Source organism: Perna viridis, chromosome 14, assembly GCF_037379345.1.
Source record: "Perna viridis isolate PV_CMFRI_1.1 ecotype Kerala chromosome 14, ASM3737934v1, whole genome shotgun sequence".
NCBI classification, from domain to species: domain Eukaryota; kingdom Metazoa; phylum Mollusca; class Bivalvia; order Mytilida; family Mytilidae; genus Perna; species Perna viridis.
Genome location: NC_142458.1, coordinates 23858661 through 23880341, shown reverse-complemented (window position 1 = coordinate 23880341; position 21681 = coordinate 23858661). Strand labels below are relative to the sequence as shown.

Sequence of the window (21681 nt, the reverse complement as noted above, 5' to 3'; positions counted from 1 at the left end):
TGACAACCCCAGCATGTAACACGCCAGGGGTACCCCATTCCATCACTATGGGCACACATCCCAGTTACTCTGTGGGCAGAGCGCCCTAGCCACCCGCTATGGTTCTGAGCACTATTTAGTCGCCTTTTACGACAAGCTTAGCGCTGCTGCAGGCCTATTCTTTTAATACCCTGACCTGCACTGGGGGGCCGTGTGAGAAACCCATGTTTGTCACTGTTTGTTTGTTAACAAACAAGCCTTTGTTTTTTTTTTTTTTTTTATAAATTATGGACAAACTTGTAGGAAAACAAACAATAAAACACAGAATGGTAAAGAGTTAAATGTCAAGCCGGGGAAGACTAAAGGGAAATGGAAAGTTATGACACGGTAACCAAATATTTTTAATGGTGCGGAATGAACCACCATTAAGACCTAAGAGTTCATGATTTGGAGTAGTACGATGGATATAATCGATAATGTGGGTCATTTTTAATCTAACGAAATTTGACTTTTTTAAGCGTTGTGCTTCGGTCCGGATAGGTTTCCATTCTCAATAGCATGCCATTACTTGATAATCACTACTGGTAAAGTCACGCCGCAATGGAAAAGGGAGGTTTTGCGTAATGTAAAACCTATATTTAACCCACCACTTAGGTTGAAGTACCTGTACCAAGTCAGGACGGGACTATTGCGGTACCAGCTGCTTTGGTGGTGTAATATCTATATTGCCAGATTTATTTTGGACTTCACTTGATAATGAAACGGATAAGTGTTCGGTAATTTTGTTGTTACCTGTATTTATATATATTGCTGGTAATTTTACAGTCCCTTGGCTGCAATTATTTATCTGGTGCCTAACGAGGTAACAAATCAATGTCTTGGCTAGGATGACAAAGATGTATGTCTCTCTTGATTAACAGGTCTTCTTGCACGCGATACTAGAAATGAAGATAAGGCACATACTCTAGTGCAACAATCGAAAGACACCTTACTTTATCCGGCAAAATATTAAAAAAAAAGTGTAAATTCGAATCTACTGGTGTATCAATGCATTATATTCAAAAATAAAAAGTCTGTGTTCTGATCGTTTAACATGTTTTTTTGTAGTTAAATACGGTTTGAAACTGATCAAATTCTCTTTAATATATATATCTTGACAATATCTTAAAAATCTTGACAAGTAACCAATGTAAAAAAATCAATCACAAGGTATTCGAGAGGCTTTTAAATGAATAAGATCCTACTATTACCAAACTATTGGCGATAATGCTGTTACAACATTGTAACAATATGATTCATTACTGAAGACGTTTTACATCATAATAAAAATGTCTAATCGAACATAATGTTTAGTTGAAGTAATAACTTAGCCAATATCGCAATTTTTTCATCGATTAGAAAAAGGTCTTTCAAACATTTTAAACGGTTTGGAATTTTAATGGAAATTGAAATCAACAACATTCTAAGTATTTTTTTTTTTTTTTTTTTTTTTCTGATGATGATTTTTAAGAAGCACTCCAAATAAGAATCATGCAAAATGTGATTCATGGTTGGATAGTCTACTTTTTTATTGTTTTATATCTTGATTAAAATGTCATAGTAAACAGGAAGTGACTTTTTTCATATAACCCATGTTCATATGAGATACAAATTATATAGAATGCACTATATATTTCAAAGTTAAGGGAGATAAATTTGCAAATGACCTTAAATACAATAGAATCTATTGGAATTTCAATGTCGATTATCTCCTAAGAACAGGCAGATATGAATGAATAATTACACATTTCACAATATGGGCGCATAAAACAACTTAATTACAAAAATAAAAAAATATGTTGCTTTTTTTTGGGGTGGGGGTATATCATATTTTATAATTTTTACATGATTCTAACAAGGAAGGCTACTTAACATCACATATAATAATGATACGTTTTGCAACCTCACAGATGGCCTCAATTCCTAAAAAGATCTTACTAGTGGTATACTGTTCTTTGCATTTTTTGCATTTTATTTATAAAAACTGTCTTTTGCGAAAAATATTTGTAGATCAGCTGAATATATTGACCACATTGGCATACTTTGAATATTTCCATTACTGCATTTTGTATTATACTATGTCTATGCATCATTGGAGGAAATAAAATTGACATCAGCGTAGGCCGAGGAATTACATAAATACCCATTGATTTTCCATTTGATAAAAGAAATATAGTATTGACTACATCTTCATTACATTTATTTAGTCAGAGTGATTTCGTCAGCTGCTACTAATATATAAGGTAACAAAACAATATTTGCAATTATTACGATGGGCTTACATGGGCCAACACGGGGAATTCACAGCAATGTATATTTTTAGTGTACATATTTTTTTTTCAATTTCATGGGACAATATCATAAAAGGAATTACGTGGAATATTATGTGAAATTTAAATCGCAGTTAAAACCTATCAAATTGTATTTGGAGTATTGCTTGCGATTACTATAGAATATCAAGAACGGCTTGTGAGGTTTGTCTTTCGTTTTGATGTCATTTCGATTCCATGTAATTTTAAAGTTGTTTAATTTTATGATGATGTTAAAGTTGTATTTTAGATATATATATTTCCAGCCATATTATTAAGTCGTTTTTGCTTTTGTTTTGCTGAAACTGATATGGCTTTTTGTACACAAGCGAAGTAACTGAACATCGTCAAATGTCAGATTAAAATAAAATAGGTCATTATTTTCTCCTGCATTGTAATATGTATAAAAATGGAATAAGCATTATTTGAAATTGAAAAACACGAATATCTAGAAAATTGATCATATTTGTCGTGCATAGTGTGATATTATTCACAATGACAAAAAAAAGTATAACGAACATACTTAAGGTAATTATCTTGAGGTAAACGATAGTTTAGTGTTGTTTTCTTTAGATTTTGCAACAACAGGTATAAAATTATTTTAAAATGTCCGTACATGCACCAGGTCAGGACCATTGCAATGTTGTTTTATTTTTTTTGTTTTTTTTTTTGTTTTTTTTTTTGTTTTTTTTTTTTTTTTTGTTTTGTTTTTTTTTTTGTTATAAACAACCATAATTACTGCATTATCGCTATTCATCGTTTCAAAACATAGTATACAAAATATAACCTATAAACATCAGATATAGTAAGAATTAATTTGAAATAGTCTTTAAAGTATAATAAAGTATAATCTTCATTTATACAAAGAAATAATGTTTTCAAATATTTGAGTTATTGCGAGGAAAGGTTACCTGATAATCTTTTTGTAAAATTGACATTGCTTCAAAGCGCTGCCAATAGAATCGAGCACCTTGGGGTTTTACATTATCATTTAATCTTGTGCGTAGCTATAGCTATATCCTTACATCTTTAAACAGATCTGACGCATCAGACAGGAACTCTATCAAGACATATAACAGGTTCCTATGGAATATTTTACGCATAACTTGTGACAGTATCATATGCACATACATCTGGCAGCTTTGCATAATTACAAAAAAAATGATTATATATCTTTATCTTTGAAAAGATATAACTCAATTTGATAAAAAAAAAAAAAAAAACAATCGGAGATTCATTTCTACACGCCGGGTCAATTTCTTTTATAAAGCCATTTTAACAGCGGAGAAACTTGCGTCAAATGCATTTTAACCCGGAAATTTTGATGAATATTGTATTAAATAGAACAAAATCTGAAAGGAATGCATTGGAGACAAGTATGTTTGTTCAATGATAAAGAATTACATTACAAATTGCTGTTTATTGGTTCTGATAAGTGTTTATTTCTTATTTTTCCGCTACGGAACTTCCCTATTATAATAGTATCTGCTGTCTACCTTATTTGGTTATTTCTGTTGACCATTTCAATTTGTGCTTGCTATAACATGATTTTAAATAGATAAAAAAAAAGATGTATTTCACACTATTGACGCCATTATTTAAAATATTCACGAGGAGATATTTTTGATATATGAAACCGCCATTTGCACATATTTCATAAGAAGACTTCGTGTGTAGATAAACGAATCATATTACAGTTGAGACACCAATCCAAACATAATTATTATTCAAAAACTGAATTAGCAGGAAATGGCTCAGCAATATCACTATATAATTACTTCCAACCATCATTTAAATACATTAGACAATATTTCATTATTATTACAAACCGATACAATACCATTAATGACTTGATATTTTGAAGACTAAATAATTAATATTTTTTATGTAATGGACATTTCTTATTGTTATAAGAGATGTCATAAGAACAGATCCTTAAGAAGACCTTACTTTTTTTTTCAATTTGAATGTGACCACCGTTCCAAATTGCTATAATGAATGAATAATTTTGCATTGGACCATTCAATAAGCCGATTTTCCCATCAAAGAGTTGAAAATAGTCTTCTATACACTTGAACATCATTTAACTTGCCGTCATCGTTATATATTTCAAGGGCTGGCAAAAAGACGTCCATTAAAGGCGGAAGAATTAAAGATGGAATACTTTCTATAAAAAGACTACAAAAGGCAAAATGGAGGTAGAAAACCAGGATGAATTGCTGGAAAATTCATTACTGGATCTATTGATGAAGGTAGAGTAATACACTATATACAACTTTCGGGTTCGGGTTTTCTGATGTCAACATCTTGAACGCGTTAACCTCCACTTATCTATAATACGAGATATGTATTAATTGTTTAGTTTGCCCCAACCACTTTTATAAGGCATCAAATCTGAGTCCTGTATTGTCGGAAAATTTTCAGAACTATTGCGGACACTTAGTCGGTTGCTACACCTTGACTGCGCTCCAACTTTGGAACAAGAACAAATACAAACAATTTAGATTAGACATATTGTGTCTTATTTCTGTCTACATTATACAACAAAGCATTACAATTTTAAATGGTATAAAATGTAAGTGAATTTTGTCAAACGAATATATTTGCGGGTATCATTTTTTGCGGTTTCAAAAAAGGGTTGGCTTTTTATAGCGTAAATATTAATTTGGCGGGAATTATTTTTCGCGGTTTTCTGTCCACCGCGAAAAAGCAAAAATTAGTTCGTTAACAATATATTACTGTACATTTATATGTATATCTAAGTTGGATTAACAGTGACTTTTAAATACCAACATTTTATGTTCTTATGTTTCATAGAAAGTACAATTTTCGAAGATGTATTTAAGCCAAATGTATATAAAAACAAATGACGATCGAAAACATGTTTGTTTATCATTTAATTGTGTCTTAGACCTGTTTGAAATGATATGTCTTTTAACAATAAATCGATGCCATTTCACTTCATTAAAACACGTATTGTCCTATTATAAACCATGTGAGATTTTCTTATTCCAACCACGGATGAGGTATGATAAGAATTGTCACTCTAGAATAACAATGCTTTGCCATCTTGGAAATAAAACCATAATCAGAAATTCTTCGCACTTACCACATACTCAATATTTCTTGTTTATATTTGTTTTGTTTTCTTAAGATTTGTTGGTTTTTTTTGGTTTTTTTGTTTTGTCTGTTTGTTTGTTGGTTTTCATTTGTTTGTTTCTTTAGTTTCCCTTTTTTTTGGGGGGGGGAGGTGGTGTTTTTTTTTTTTTTTTTTTTTTTTTTTTTTTTTTTTTTTTTTTTTTTTTTTGTTTTTTTTTTGTCGTTAGTTCATTTTTGTTTGTTTGTTTCTCGTATAATGTTTTTTTTTTGATAATTCATGATATACAGGATTGTCCTAGCCTTGTTTGTAAGTCATCCTTATAAACCTTGGGGAGTTCCGATCGTCTTGGAGTTTCCAGAAAATACATTTCATTCAAATAAATTCCATAAAAAGAACGCCTTTACGCGCCTTTAAAATAACTATTCTAGAGTCAGCTACATGCCTGCGTGGGTTCCAAGATCCAATTCCCCAGAAAATTCAAATTGTGTCAATAGATCATATCATCGGAATTTATCGGGTGATTTTTAAGACCCTGAAATAATGGTTCCCACGTATATTTTATTTTCAATGAAGTGCAACCAAGGTGAAATTAATTAACAAAAAAACACCACAAAGCATGAATTAATTATGATATTGTCAAAGGCAACTCTGTTGGTAGTTTCCCTGGTGAATTTTATGTATGATTGAATGTATGTTTAACACGCAGTTTAAGAATTTATAACTAAATAGGAAATGAAAAAAATCGTATTGTGTCATGGTAAATGAAATTATATTTTTAAGAGCAAGCAATTGTTCTCTGTGTGAAAACAACTGGAGTTACAATATTACAAATTGTTGTTTATTGGTTCTGATAAGTGTTTATTTCTTATTTTTCCGCTACGGAACTTCCCTATTATAATAGTGTCTGCTGTCTACCTAATTTGGTTATGTCTGTTGACCATTTCAGTTTGTGCTTGCTATGACATGGTTTTAAATAGATAAAAAAAAGATGTATTTCACACTATTGACGCCATTATTTAAAATATTCACGAGGAGATACTTTTAATATAAGAAACCGCCATTTGCACATATTTCATAAGAAGACTTGGCGTGTAGATAAACGAATCATATTACAGTTGAGACACCAATCCAAACATAATTATTATTCAAAAACTGAATTAGCAGGAAATGGCTCAGCAATATCACTATATAATTACTTCCAACCATCATTTAAATACATTAGACAATATTTCATTATTATTACAAACCGATACAATACCATTAATGACTTGATATTTTGAAGACTAAATAATTAATATTTTTTTATATTGTTATAAGAGTTCATTTGTGTCCAAATTCTGTAGGAGATGCAATTGTTCTCTGTGTGAAAACAACTGGAGTTCCAAACTATATTAAATGAGGTATTACTATCTTAAAACACTTTCGGAATGCTTACTAGAAATTTCACCTGACCTTCGTAAATTTGTAATATGATAAAAAGGAGTGTATGTTCCGATCTGTGTGCATCGCAATTCATGATTGAGACCAAATCATATGTAATAATTAAGACAAATTCATTTTTTTTTTTTTTTTGTGCTACATGTAACATTCCAACACTTTGAGGGGAATAAATCGGATAAAATGCTAGCTGCAAAAACACCTTTAAAGTACTTTATAATTTAATTGACTTGGACAATCATGTATGGTTAGCAAATTTATTCATGTTGATAGTTCTTTTTGCATAACAAATGTACCTTCATTCATGTATATTTTCTATGGGCCCTAATTGACTCATGTCTGTTAAAAAATGTTCTTGCCACCTCGGCATGTAAATTTCCCCAACTTGGATTTGCAACTTTCATGATTCCCATCAATATTCAATTCTTCCCTTCTTTCTAACTCTACCGTTCTTTGCCATGTTTTTTTTTCTGGATCATCCAGTCATTCCCCTCCATTCATGTGTCATTGTCAGTAATATCAAGATATTTTTCCTTGGCCAGTAGATCTAAAGAATCGTGACACTGAACATGTCAGGGGTTGTCGAAATACGAAGCACTTTAGTATTGGTTACTGTTGCATTTGGTGTTTTTTCCATTGTTCCAGTGTCCGAGTGACTTTTATCATATTTGTTTGTGAATATTTATTTGCATATTATGATTCTAGCTTTATTGTCTTTTTCGTGGTCTCTTACATTTCAGCGTCCTTTTATCTCCCTAGATATTGTCAGTAAGATTGGTGATAATATTTTATACAAAATAAAGAGTTAACGCATGTCTATGAATTACATAGCTACGCTTCTGCATGATAGTCTGTAAGGTCAAAACTTCCACATCCATTTCGAAGACCTAGCATGGGCTTTGATTACTCTCAGTTGGACTAATGATTTTACCTATGCATTGCATGAGTATTTTATGTTTAAAACACAAAAATATCTTTGATTGAAAATGCGTGTCTAGTTTTCATGTTCATGTCTTAAGCAATTATAACTAACAAAAACAAGAACATTTTCTAGTTAAAGATCAAAAGAGAAAGCGACTAGACTTTGTTAAGTTTTCGATCGCCCTAATTGCAACTGCTGAGAAACAGAATGATGTTCATACAATGACGCAAATAATTGTATGTTTACCCTATTTTTCCTGACGAAAATATATGATTGAATATGTGTATGCTTATAATTTTAGAGATTCCATTTTTGCACTCTCATGTTTCCCTTTGTTGATATCCTGTTGCAATAATGTAGACATGAAATATTTATTTACCGAGCAGTGCCTAAAAATGCTGATATGCAAAAATATCGACTTTCGCGTATAATGAATAAAAAGTAAAGAGTGAACAGAAAACAATAAAATAACAATAAAGATGTAAAATGAAAAAGGTATTGAAGGTACAAACGGGAGAAGAATTTCAAGGAAATCAAAGCAAGAAGCACAAACATGACTATTTGCAAGCGCTGATAAGCACACATGTGAAATATTTATACCATATTTGTTTTAAATCTAAATCAATTGTTTTTTGTCAGTTTTAAGTTGTTTCATTATCGTTAAAATGAAATTCGTTTCTTGTATATCCTATAGTTCATACACTTTGGAAAATTATTTTTTTCCGCCAAACTTGCATTCATTTACATGGACATAGTTCTGTATTAAATTGTGCTACAATAATGATATTTTTTTTATCTTTCAGTCAACTAAACTACTACATTCGTAGAAAAAAACAGGTTTCCATAAAATGAAAACCTACACTTGAATTTAATTTTCTAACATGATATATCTCGATTCATTTCTGTCTTCATTGATAATGCATAAAGATGGTTGGATTTCATCTTTATTTCTCTTTGAGTAAGATTTATAAAGATAAATAGAAGAATACAACTATTGAAGACACATGACGCCGGAAATTTTATCAAAGTTTTCTTGCATATCAATTGCAAGACGTTAGGCTTGTATTGAGATACAGATCTCATTTCTTTCTCTGAAATTAAATGAAAACCAGATAAAGAATGATAATTCAACGCTGCGGAGGTTTGTCTTTAGTCTCAAGAATAATCTATAATATTTTCAGGTGAAAGGACGTGTAAGTTCTATTTTGTCTATTCAAATCACTCTTTTGACATGCAGATCTTTTTTTTCTGCGAAAGAAAATTTAAATATCCTGATTGTCAATTCATTATTGCATTATACCGATATTTTAGAACTGCGCATTACCACATTCACCATTGTCCACCCTTAATTTCTTGTTTTCGATCCCATGTCTACAACGCCGTATTCTGAATTACCAAAAACTCTACAGGAGTTGAAAAGGAATGCATTCAACGATTTGCAATTAACACAAACAAATGTTTGTTTGTTTGTTTGTTGGGGTTTAACGTCCGAGCAGCAATATTTCAGCTATATTCAGACGATGAACATGAAATGGATGATAAAATGAACATGAAATGAAAAAAAAAGAATGGGTCACAAGGATAATAGGGTCGACAAATTTTGATTGCCACTGGAAAAAGGGGGGATTGGTAAGGTTGGGCAATTTAGCCTCCTGTGGTGGAGCGCAAAGGTTCCTACTCCTATCGAATACCACAGCAGAGGAACGTGGCATCTTTCCCAACACGGTGCACCACTATGGTTTGCGGTCAGGTTTTCCGTATTATGGCCTGACAACCCCAGCATGAAACATGCCAGGGGTACCCCATTCCACCACCTGGGGCACACATCCCAGTTGCTCTGTGGGCAGAGCGCCTAGCCCCCGGCTAGGTTTCTGAGCACTATTTAGTCACCTTATACGACAAGCTCAGCGCTGCTGCAGGCCTATTCTTTTAACACCCGGACCTGCACGGGCCACAAACAAATGCGACAGTCAATCGTTGAAATTGACATCCTGAACTTTGCGATATTATCCAATATCACGTTACAAAGTGTATATACAAATGAAATTAAATACTGAACCAGATGCTTAACCCGTGAAAAGTTTTCATACAAAAATGGAAAATTTTAAAAATTGATATGACTAAGGCGCATCCAGTCAAAATAACATTTCAGTATGCTATTGTTTATGTATTTACTAAGACTTTTTGATTCCTTGCTAAAAGGTTGCTATTTCTAAAAAAGAAAAATGAACACAAACAGTTCAATACTATTAGCATATGACCCCACAATCAAATGTCTTTCTTGTTTAAATACAGATAAGCTCAGAAAAAGGTGACCAATAGTTGATTTTATCATCTGATTTAATATTTTCATAAAAAAAATTAATTTTGTTTGATTATGTCAATATTTGATAAAAAAAAATAAACTCTGACTCCATTAATAACCAGGAACATGGACCAGGTGCACCGGTAGGGTAAGCGTCGTCTGCTTTTCTAGAAAAACCCGCCGAGTTCATCTTAAAAAGTCAAGTGCGGGGTAGACGAAAGAGGAAAGGAAACCTATGACACGTTTAACAAATCAGTTTTCATTGCGCAGATAGATGCACTGTAACGATCCACGAGTTCATGATGACGATCATAAAACTTCTGTAGGAATGACTTCAAGCTTGTAGTAACATAACCCTGTTCCAGAAGCCTATTTGTTTGACGTCTAGCGCGATACAAAAAGTTGGTGTAGACAAACCCTGTCATAACGTATGGACTGTGATCACTCCATACGCAGTTACTGAAGGGATGTTGCCACAGATGTGAGTTGACAATTCTGAATGAAAAGTCATCACATTTGTCGTAAAGTTTGGTCAATAGTTTTCTTTAGCCATCGATTTCTAAGTGCAAGTCAAGATATGAGGTTGACTCTACAATGCCTGTAATATCCTTAATCTCAAGTTCTTTGGGGTAGATGCGATGTATCAAATCCCCGAAACTAGGATTGTTTAATGATAATTCGTCATCTATACAGCGGAAACTGTGATTAAAGGATCTAGCTAAACAATGTTCTTTCTTTCTGATCAGATCAGTTATAAAGTCGGCCTCACAAGAGTAAAGGGATAGGTCAGCAAGTAGAGAAGCACAATTTGTTCTCATTGGAATGCCGTCCGTTTATTGGAAAACGCGTCCACCACACTGGCGGGACCATGAGGGGAGGGATTTGTCTATGGAGAATGGCGATAGGGATAATGGGGTATTATATTACACTGAAGGGCTGTTTGAACAAATTGTTGTGTTGCCAGGCGCAAAACATGGATTTGTCATTCATCATCCAGAATTTACATTTAATCCCCGACTTCTCTGAAACCACCAAACGTACATTATAACGAGCACACACTCCTTATGAAATGATACAAATTGGCACCTATAATTTTCCTTTCTATCTGAATGACTTTTGAAGTCTAGAATACAGTTTCTTCATGGAAGAAAATTGGCCCATGACTATTTTGTTAGCTTTGCTCAAAATATTTTTCTACTGAAATTTATTATGACATATAACATTTTTTTTCCATTATTGCAACGTTTTATTCTGTATATCACTAGAGCACCTAACTTGCTATATTGTTTTTCTACGCACTTTTTCATGGGCGTTTGCATTTGAATAGGCAAGGAATTTCTTCTATATAGATCTATATATATATAAAATGTTATTTTAATATATCTTCATATGTTCTAATACATAAGGCTACAATGTGTGATAAATTCATATTTAAATGTCATACAAATAATGATCTTTATGAAACTCGGTTTATGGCTGATGTATATATTCTTACCATTGAATATGATTTTGATATTTCAACTGTTGAAGTAATAAGATTTGTCAAGTTTTGAAAAACGTTAACATTTGGTTACTCCAATCTAATACTTAAAATAGCATGTCACACGTATAAGCAGCAATAAAATATCATTTTATCGAGATGAGCTAATTTTATCGTAGCTACTTTTGTTGAACTACTTTTTTGTATGAAGAAATGCAATAATACTCAGCTCCTGTGTGTTTTTTGTCTGAAAGAATTAAACCTACAGGAATCTTAAAAATGTCAGTTTAGCTTATCACCTATTATTTATATACCCTTAGGATTAATCTACCATGTCAACACTATAAAAGAACATATGTAGAGTTTGTGTAAGGAATGAAGTACAATGAGTACTTCCCCATTTACTTCCGTTTAAAAAATATTCTTTGTTTATGGAGAGGTCAACAGTGTTATAGGAACTAAGCAAACCCCAGAAACCTCGATTGATTACTGTAAACTGATACAGTAATTTTCATCACATTCGACAAAGTACAGAATTTAAAAAGCTTGAAGAAATTGACGTTGACGAGACGGAACGAAATATGATCGCGTTTGTCATTTAGTTTGGTCATTTGTTTTCCTTCACCAGTTCTCATACATAAATTGAACACGATAATAATTATCATCAATAATTTATGATTTAAATGTTCATAAAGTATATAATTTATGACTTTTTTATACAATTTTACGTATGAAACTTCACAGTTTAATATTTGCAAGGCATAATTTACATGTAAAACGAATAAACCGATATTCAAAGGAGATAATCGGAGAGGTGAAACACATAGGGAAAACACTTTCGAGACAAGAACAAAACACAAGAAAGACAAACAAAATAATCACATATAGACAAGCAGTACATACCAAAAATGGGGTTGAAATCCGTTGCTCTTACAATGTGATCAGTTCATAATTTTGTAAGACTCCAGTCGGTTTCCGACAAAGAAAAAAAATGATATACCGTGTTTTCATTTTGTGTTTAAACAATTACAATAACAAGGACTAAAAATTATAATATTGTAAATGTTAGTGAAACCATTAAGTAAGTTAGAGAATATCTCATTTGTAATTATCTATCGACTCTTTACTTTGGCATTAGGATACACAACATATTTAAAATCGAGAAGGGATATAAGTAGTACATGTACATGAACTGGCAAAATCACAGATAAACTGATGAAATGAGATTGTTTGCACCGTTTCTGACTCCGAACAGATATAGGAAAGTGAAAAAAAAAACGAATAAATCAGGTTTGATTGCCAACCAAACCTCCTACTTCTATAGTTACTATGAGTACTCAAGGGAACCAAGATATTAGCTGAAATCAAAGAATGAAATTTAGGGACAAAGACCAGACATTGAAAACAGATAAATACAACAGAGCATAAAAGAAATATAATAATACATACACTTTAATAAAAGAAAATGAGCATCTCGATCTCCACTAAAAACTGTTTAGATTAGTTCACGTGTTATTTACTTGTCTTTTAAAACACATTCGTATGGAATGAAGTATCGAATTCATCATTAAATCGTAGGCAGCTGATTTAATATCAATTTTGTATTGTATACATTAATACAAATTACTTGATTTGTCCTAAAACAGAATCTTTTATTGCAGAAATCTCTGTCTTATTTGTACTTTAGTTTTATCGCTACATTTTAACTATTTTTATGTTAAAATGTTTTTTTGTTTTGTTTCTTGGTTTATTTTTTGCTTATTTTTGTCGTTTTAAATTAATTCTTTTATCTCTGCCGTTGTAGTTTTGTTAAGTAGATATTTCTGTATTTCATATAAAATAGTTTATATTTTTTGTGTGTGTGATTACGCAGACTGTGTTCAACTGTTATTTTCTAAAGGTCGTCACCTTATTCACACTTTTGTTTATTTAATAATCATATTTTTATATGGTTATTAAACATTAGTGTTAGCTACCTAAATCTGCATGTATAGATCAACACTCGCAATTTGTATATTGTAATTATTAAAGGCATTGTTATTTTCTCAACAAATGTGCGTAATAAGCAGTGGTTATTCTCGATGTGTATAGAGATTAATAACTCCTTACCAGATTAGAATGTAAGAAAATGATTCATCATCCAAGACAACAGGAAGTCGGTGCGGGGGGTTTATATAACAAAACATTAGCTGATCAATTAAACATACCTTTGATTCACAAAACGTCAATGACACAAAATAGAGGAATAACATGAGAAGACCAGATATCAACCCTTACAAAAATGTAATAGACAATTACATCTGGATGATACATTTTTGTCTTCCTCAATAATCATTGTCACCGGGAGTCCTAGATGACAATGTTTCCCCCAAATTAAACCATATATTGTGTATATATACAAAACAAACATTGTACTTCCGTCGTGGGAATGTTATCAAAATGTATTTTGATTAAAATTTCTAGTTAGAAATTTGCAAAAACTTATGATATGTTTATAAAGTCTTTTAAATAAAACACAATACATCCTGGATTCCTGGATTTCCTTCTTTCTCTCTTTTTGTATGAATATTAATTTTTTGTTTTATTTACAAAACATATGCATTTTAAAACAAAATTTTAGAAATTCAATTTAATGTTTCCTGAATGATTTTACATATCAATAAATATAATTATAATACATTTTTATTATTTGATTATTTGGTACCTAACATGGCAAGGAGAATCAATGTGTAGACGGGTACAACACAGTGCCCATAGAACTTTTTTTTTCAAAACAGTTGATTCGTTCCTACCAACCTAATATGATTACTAGAGAAAGTAGCTTGTAAATCTAAATTAAGATTCAACACTTCCTAGAATTCACACGAATGCTCTGAAAACATTAGCTGATCTATATTCAATGACTTAAGTTCCTTTCTACCCTGCTGATATTCAGTGATTCTGTAATACGATTTTCTCAGAATTGATGAATGAATCTAATTTCTATAAAGAAAATCCCCTCTTCTCTAACATAATCTACTTATTACAGAATATGTGCACTTTAATCGCCAATGATAAAACAAACTGAATAATGGGATGGTTTGTCTTTGTATCTGCAGGTTCCAGTTCACATAGTACGCTTAGAAAAAAAACTCAGTACCTTTGGAGTGATATAATTGTTCTGAAGTGAATAGGTGCATTAATATTTGAACGAAAAAAAAACGCTTATCGGACAAGATATCTTACATTTATTAAGTAAACATACCGTTGAGAAAGAGCCCATCATTAAATCAAATAAAACCAGCATAAGGTTAGAATTGAGCTGAAGATAGGAAATATTTGTAATTGTATTTTTAATATGCTGAAAAACGTAGTGTTAGTTTGATTCATAGAAATCATTTGTGATGAAAAAATAATTATTAAATATTAATGAGGTTAATTCAAACACAATTATTCCAATCATAGTGTTCTTTCCTATTTCAAGTGATGACACGTTTTTGAGACACATGCGTAAGTAGCAGTCTTTTTAAGAATTTTTGCCAAGTCTGTAAAATGTTATACATCTCAATAATAGTTACATATATTTTTGTTATTAAGTTGCTTTATAGATCTGTATGATGAAATGTATAATTATTCATTCCAATCTGTCTACTCTTAGGAGACAATCCACATTGAAAATTTGACAGTTTCTATTGTATTTTAGTGTGATTTTCAGAGTAATCTTCCTTAATTTAGAATTGTAAAGTACATTCTACATAGTGTTCATCCCCCATGAACAAGGGTTATATAGAAAGCCATATGTTACTTTATGTTTACTATGACATTTTTAAAAAAAATATCAAAAATAAAAATATGTAGGCTTTCCAACCATGAGTCATATTTTGAATTATTCTAATTTCGAGTGCTTCATAATAGCTAATACCAAAAAAGGTATTTTGTAAGTTTACTTTACATGTACATATAAATTTCGTTCAATTTCATTTACCACGTTCATCATACATTATGTAACAATAGTGCTGTAATACAAGAGGATCGCCACATCTAATCAGTCCCGCCTCTGTATTTTTTTACATATTGCCTCGTTCAACATTCTTCTTTACTTCCACTTTATAGAAACATCTACATTTTGTGTAAAGTAAAAATAGCAAAATCAATTTGTTTTCGTTTATAAATAATCTAATCTATTGATTCATAGTATGTTTGTAATATGGCAATGCTTTATATGTATATATAGATTGGTATGAAAAATTCTCAATAGTGTTAGAGATGTCAAATTTGGGAAGAAAATATTTGGTTGTTCCCTCCGAGGGACTCGAACTCGTACTGCTGTGACATCTATGGCATCACCGCCTGCACTAAGTCCAGCGCCCTAGACTATTCGGCCTGGCAGGCTATATAAAAATATAGCTTTCACTGGCTGGGTCTTCCCTCCTCGCAGGATTTAATTAGGGATGTAACTCAGTGCACGATGTATGGTAGTACGGGAAAATTAATCTAGGTTTTATTATGTAGGCTAGAGCATAAAATTAATGATAAATGTCAAAACAAATCAATATTATACAACGTCTCAGAATGTGACGACTCTATTCGCTACACTGCTCCATTGGATCAAATTGATTCAAGGGAAGACAATATAAACTTATAGAAGGGTCGGAGAAATTCCTAACGATGTTAGATCTACCAAATTTGGGAAGCAAATATTTGGTTGTTCCATCCGAGGGACTCGACCTCGTGCTACTGTGATATCTATGGCAACACCGCCTGCCCTGATTTCAGCGCACTAGACCACTCGGCCAGCTAGGCTATGTAAAAATATAGTTTTCGCTGACCGAGTCTTTCCTCCTCGTAGGATTAATCCAGGGATGTAACTTATTACACGATGTATGGTAGAACGGGACAGTTCATCGAGGTGTTATTATATAGAATAGAGGATCACATTAATGATACATGTCACAACAAATTAATATTATACAACTTCTCAGAATGTGACAACTCTGTTTGCTACACTGCTCCGTCAGATCAAATTGATACAGGGGAGATAATGTAAACATATAGAAGGGCAGCTGAAATTGAAACATCTTTAGGTAACATTTAACTATAAGTTAGAACTTTTGCACTTATTATGACAGTTTAGTTTAATCATATATTTAACTGATTTCAGAACAATAAGAAAATGAATATACATGCACATCGGCATCAATAGAGTTTTCCTGGTTTAATTTCCTTTTTACCTTTTGAAAATAGAAACCTGTACGCATTTAATAATATGTAATTGTGAAATCTGACGCATTGTTTTAAAATAGATGTATTTTAAGCCTTTATATTGTTATTATATGTTACAAGATTGACTCTATATGTACAGTTAATCCTTTTACATTTGAAAGCCATGTTAATCAATAGATTATTATTACAAGTTATCCAGGATCTGAGCTTCTAACTTCAGTCTATATTTGTTTAATTCATTAAACGTTACGGTTTTATATAAATGTATGGATAATTTAAATCTTAGAAAGAGTACATGATATTGTTGTAAATATGAACGCAATCTAATTAAAATGAGATCTATCAATTTACTGTATGTAGGATCGTAAAACACATCATGTTACTTTCTGATCTGACGACATTTCTGGTCAGCCAATTAGATTTCATCCTTCATGATTTTGAAAGCATTAATTAAAATAAAGGACCTGGGGTGTCTGAAAAGGTCATCCGAGTACAAAAAAAAGACTGAAGTATTGTTAGATACTACATATATGTCTGAATGTAACAATTGTTAGGGCAATAATGTTAATTAGGTTTATATGAACGTTATGTCTTATACATAAAAAACGTTGGTCTCGTCAAAAGTTACCATCAAATAATATTTTTGGAACTTTTTTTTTTCATTTTATATACATTCGTTAGTTTCATGTGGTAAGGCTGTAGAATTTTCTTAAAATACATACATCAAAATTTTATTGTAAACACGTTCTTTTTTCATATCTTCAAACAAATATGGATTTTTTTACCGGGATACGATGTTATCTTTTATTATATGTTTCCCTGTAAAATAATAATACATTCATTCAAATGTAAAATATATCAAGTACATATGTATTGCAACTCCCTTAAATTTTATATAGTTTCTTACACAATTTATTGTTAAGAGTTTAAAAACAAAAACATACTAAAAACATAATTTTATTATAATCCAGATACGAGGAAGACGAAGAAACAGAAAGCATATAAAACTTGTTGGGGTACATTAAGCCAAAATGCCGTCTTTTGTGTGGCTGACTGATCATTATTTCATTTGCCAAAATTTATCAATATATAAGGTTGTATTTCCTACACGTAGAGATCGATGACATAGGAAAACTATTGACCAAGCTATGTGACAAACACATTCGTGGCAACATCCTTTCATAATCTGCGTATGGATTTTTTTATATAACAACACATACGTAATATCGGAGCCTGCCGTAACTACGCAGACTTTAATTAGCAAATCGGCACGTGTTTCTAGAAAAACAGAGGTCGCTTACCCTACTGGTGCACCTGGTCCCAGTTTTTAATGGAGTCGGAGTTGCTCATCTACTTTTATTACTTTGTATGTATTATTTTGGTTAGTTTAAGTACTTTGTTGTGCGTGCTGTTTTTCCTGTCAGGTCTTTGTCCCTGGATTACATTATTTTTGTTTCCGCTACAATTTTGGTTCCCTTGATTACTCTTTTAAGTGTCAGTCCCTACCTGCTAGAAACATGCAGTTTTGGTGGAAATTGATATTGACTAAGCCGAAACTTTGGCACATTATTTGACCACATGTAGCATCAGAACCCATGAATTAGGAAAACAAGATGAGACAAAACTTGAGATGCCTTATAATGTCATTGAATGGGAAGGCAGGGGTACTACGCATTGACAAGATGCTTATACACACTGGTGATGCAGGGAACAAAACGATCACATTTGAAATATAGAGGATTTCAATCAGTGAAAATATATTGCCACATCGGAGATGCACAATGTCAGTATTTTCGTTTTTTTCTACTTTATCATACAAATATCTTCACTACCTTGATTGAACAACACACATTTTATTTAGCACGCGATGTTTTATTTTACAATATCCAAGAAATTTAACTTTATTTGAATAACGCGCAATACAAGTGTTTAGACATTATCAAACTACACATCAAATGAGAATTTTTCTTGCCCTGATGTGTGTTTCTGCAGTACAATATTCATTATTTGTTTAAAACAAACAAAATATGTTTCTAAATGCACGTTGAAAAATCTCTTTCTTTGGAAATACAAAAAAATGGACATGTATTACAAATAACTATTTCGTAAAACTTTAAAACAGCCTAAATAAAAATATCATAACGTTGGATAACGCATTATGTTTAGTTTGGTGTAGGAAATCCTTGTCAATGTGCATGAACGTGTGTATAGGCTAGACGAAAAATAAAACAATATAACGGATAAGAAATATTTGATGTATATAACAAATATCACTGATATCATAGATATGCGGAGCTGCATTGTTGCTTGAAGACTATGAAGGAATAACCTTACCTGTCGGAACAGGACATATTTACCTGGTCTCATTCCCGTTGTTATGTGAGAGTTCAAATTGTTGCTATTGCTTAATATTTTTGTCTTGCATCTTGTTTCTTTACACTCAGTTTTTACATGTAATATATTTTATTCGGTATATGTTAGTAAATCGTCTTAATTCTAGTTGTTATGCTAAGGGCATGTACTATTAAACATTGGAATTGTCCAATTGTTGAAACTTCCGTATTAATTTGCAAACATTAAAGTCATTGTAAACGAGAAAAAGTAATAACGGAGATGGTGGAATACAAATATACAGATATTGAATGTATTTAAAACTCTTTTTACACAATATATTTCCATCATACACCATCCATAATGCATCCATCCAATTTCTGCAGAAGATACCAATTTACCCATAAAAATCATCTTAATGTTATATAACATATTGTTATATAACACCTTGTTGTATTATTATATTATGAATTTATTCTGTTAAAGTTCCTCAATAAATCCACATGTAAACAGATCTAAGATTGTGTTTCCTTTATTTTAAAATTTCAATAAATAATAGAAAAAGGATCGGATACTTTTTGTAAGCAGCAGGATTTTCTACAGTAGAAAAAAATGAGGTAAAGGGGACAAGACTATTTTTTTTAAACTATAATATTTGTAAATGAATTTTAGATATCGTGTTTCCAACGAAATAAATAATAGAATATGCACTAAATTGTGTCGTGTTTCATTTTCAGATAAATCAGTCCCGTTATAACCCATGTCCACAGTGGAACCAATCAAATTTAACAGCGCACCAGTGTGAGGACGACTACTTTTATAAACTAAAGAATATAAGTAGTGGTTACCCGAGCATAGAAGAACGATCTTTAGGTTTGGATGTGTTTACTTATGTCACACCTGTAATATTTGCCGTCGGTATCATAGGCAATACAATGTCATTGTTGGTTTTTCTGACCAAGAACATGCGGAAGTTATCAGCGAGTGTATATCTTGCTGCTTTATCTACATCCGATCTTTTAGCTCTGTTATGCTATGTACTGGTTGAATGGATCCGAAAAGGCATTCCTGCAGAGCCTGGAGAAGTTACCGCACCATTTTTAAATCGAAATGGCGTTTGTCAGATCATACTTTTCTTATCGTATGTCTCTCGATTTCTTTCGGCGTGGTTAGTTGCGTGTTTTACCCTTGAACGATATGTCGGTGTATGTCACCCATTAAAGAGGAAGGACATATGCAACCTAAGATCGTCAAAGAAGATCGTTTTATTTGCAGTTGTTGTTTCCATTTTAGTGTCGTCATTTCGACCATGGCTCAGTGAGGTACACTACGTTGGTCCAAACAATGTTCCGTCCTGTACATGGCGCAAAGAGCACAAAACATTATCATTCGTTTTCGACTGTGTGTTTAGCGTTACGATTACATTCCTGCCGTTTCTGATCATCACTGTCCTCAACACATTGATCATTCGGAAACTTATCCTTCGTAATCGACGACACCGACGGGTTAAGATTATCACTGAGGAGAGTATAATTCGTCTAGAATTTACAATTATCTTAATCGCCATATCAATTTGTTTTATTACTTTTAACACTCCGTATGCAATAATGTGGGTGAAGCATTCTATTCAAATTGCCTCACTCAACATGGATGACATTTTTGCATTGATAAAACGGGAAGATATTTCGATCGTGCAAACAAACCAAAATCTTCTTAGTTTCACAAAGACGATATTTTTTATGAATTATTGTATTAACTTTTTCCTGTACAGTATAACTGGTGCCTATTTCCGAAAGGAACTTAAGATGTTATTTACTTACCGCAGTAAAGTATATCAAAGCTATCACAAATGCTCCTTGCCTAACACCAGTGCAACAACACCACAATCTTGGGTTGCCTAATTATTAAAGTGCTTTATGATCATCATTCTTGTTAATTTTTAAATACAATAAATATGAAATTCTTCATTACACTCGAGCAACTAACAAAACAAAATAAATATGAGATGTATATTTCATATTGACTTTACTATTGACACTTTCTCAAGGTGTACAATATTCACAACATACTAGTGGGGATCTATGAAAAGATTAACCGATTTTTGGAGGATTTATCATTACCCTTACACCATTATTGACTATCTGATTATATCATTTGTTGATATGTCATATTGCTGAATAGAGAATAGTCCATCCTTATACAATCTAAACATTTAAACATGATTATATATATATATATATATATATATATATATATATATATATCGGTTAGTCATCGAAACCAACCAGGACTCTCTCTCTCTCCTTTACCACATAACATTACTTATATTTATCATGCAGTAATAAAGTTTTGCGCATTCAATTCAATAGAAATTAAAGTGCAATATTAGTAGATAATTCCATTTATATATATATATATATATGCCGGACAAAATGCGGAAACATTTCGAATGTCGATATTCATACCGCACTATTGTCGATTTATTACCAACATAACACGGTTGAACAAGACATCGCTTATTTGTTAGCAGAACAGAATAGGAAGAAACCTAAGCCTGTTAAAAAGATGTCAAAAGCA

General features: G+C 31.9%; 1 protein-coding gene across 3 annotated transcripts; it reads left to right on the top strand.

Moving 5' to 3' along the window:
- Positions 1–2206: 2206 nt before the first annotated feature.
- Positions 2207–21030, top strand: LOC148598711 (C-C chemokine receptor type 1-like). Of its 3 annotated transcripts, none has more exons than XM_088562070.1 (3): positions 2207–2261; positions 4442–4579; positions 19842–21030. In XM_088562070.1, exons 2-3 carry the CDS (start codon positions 4520–4522, stop codon positions 21003–21005), a joined length of 1224 nt encoding a protein of 407 aa, XP_088418196.1. In that variant the 5' UTR covers positions 2207–2261; positions 4442–4519; the 3' UTR covers positions 21006–21030. The 3 variants fall into 3 exon arrangements, with proteins under 3 accessions (XP_088418196.1, XP_088418195.1, XP_088418198.1); XM_088562069.1 differs by lacking the exon at positions 2207–2261 and adding an exon at positions 2291–2492; XM_088562072.1 differs by lacking the exon at positions 2207–2261 and adding an exon at positions 2298–2329.
- The last annotated feature ends 651 nt before the right edge of the window (positions 21031–21681 follow it).

Coding starts and splice junctions, on each gene's coding strand:
- LOC148598711 (XM_088562070.1), top strand. CDS start 4,520: ATGGAGGTAGAAAACCAGGATGAATTGCTGGAAAATTCATTACTGGAT. Junction 4,580..19,841: donor TACTGGATCTATTGATGAAG/GTAGAGTAATAC, acceptor TTTCATTTTCAG/ATAAATCAGTCCCGTTATAA.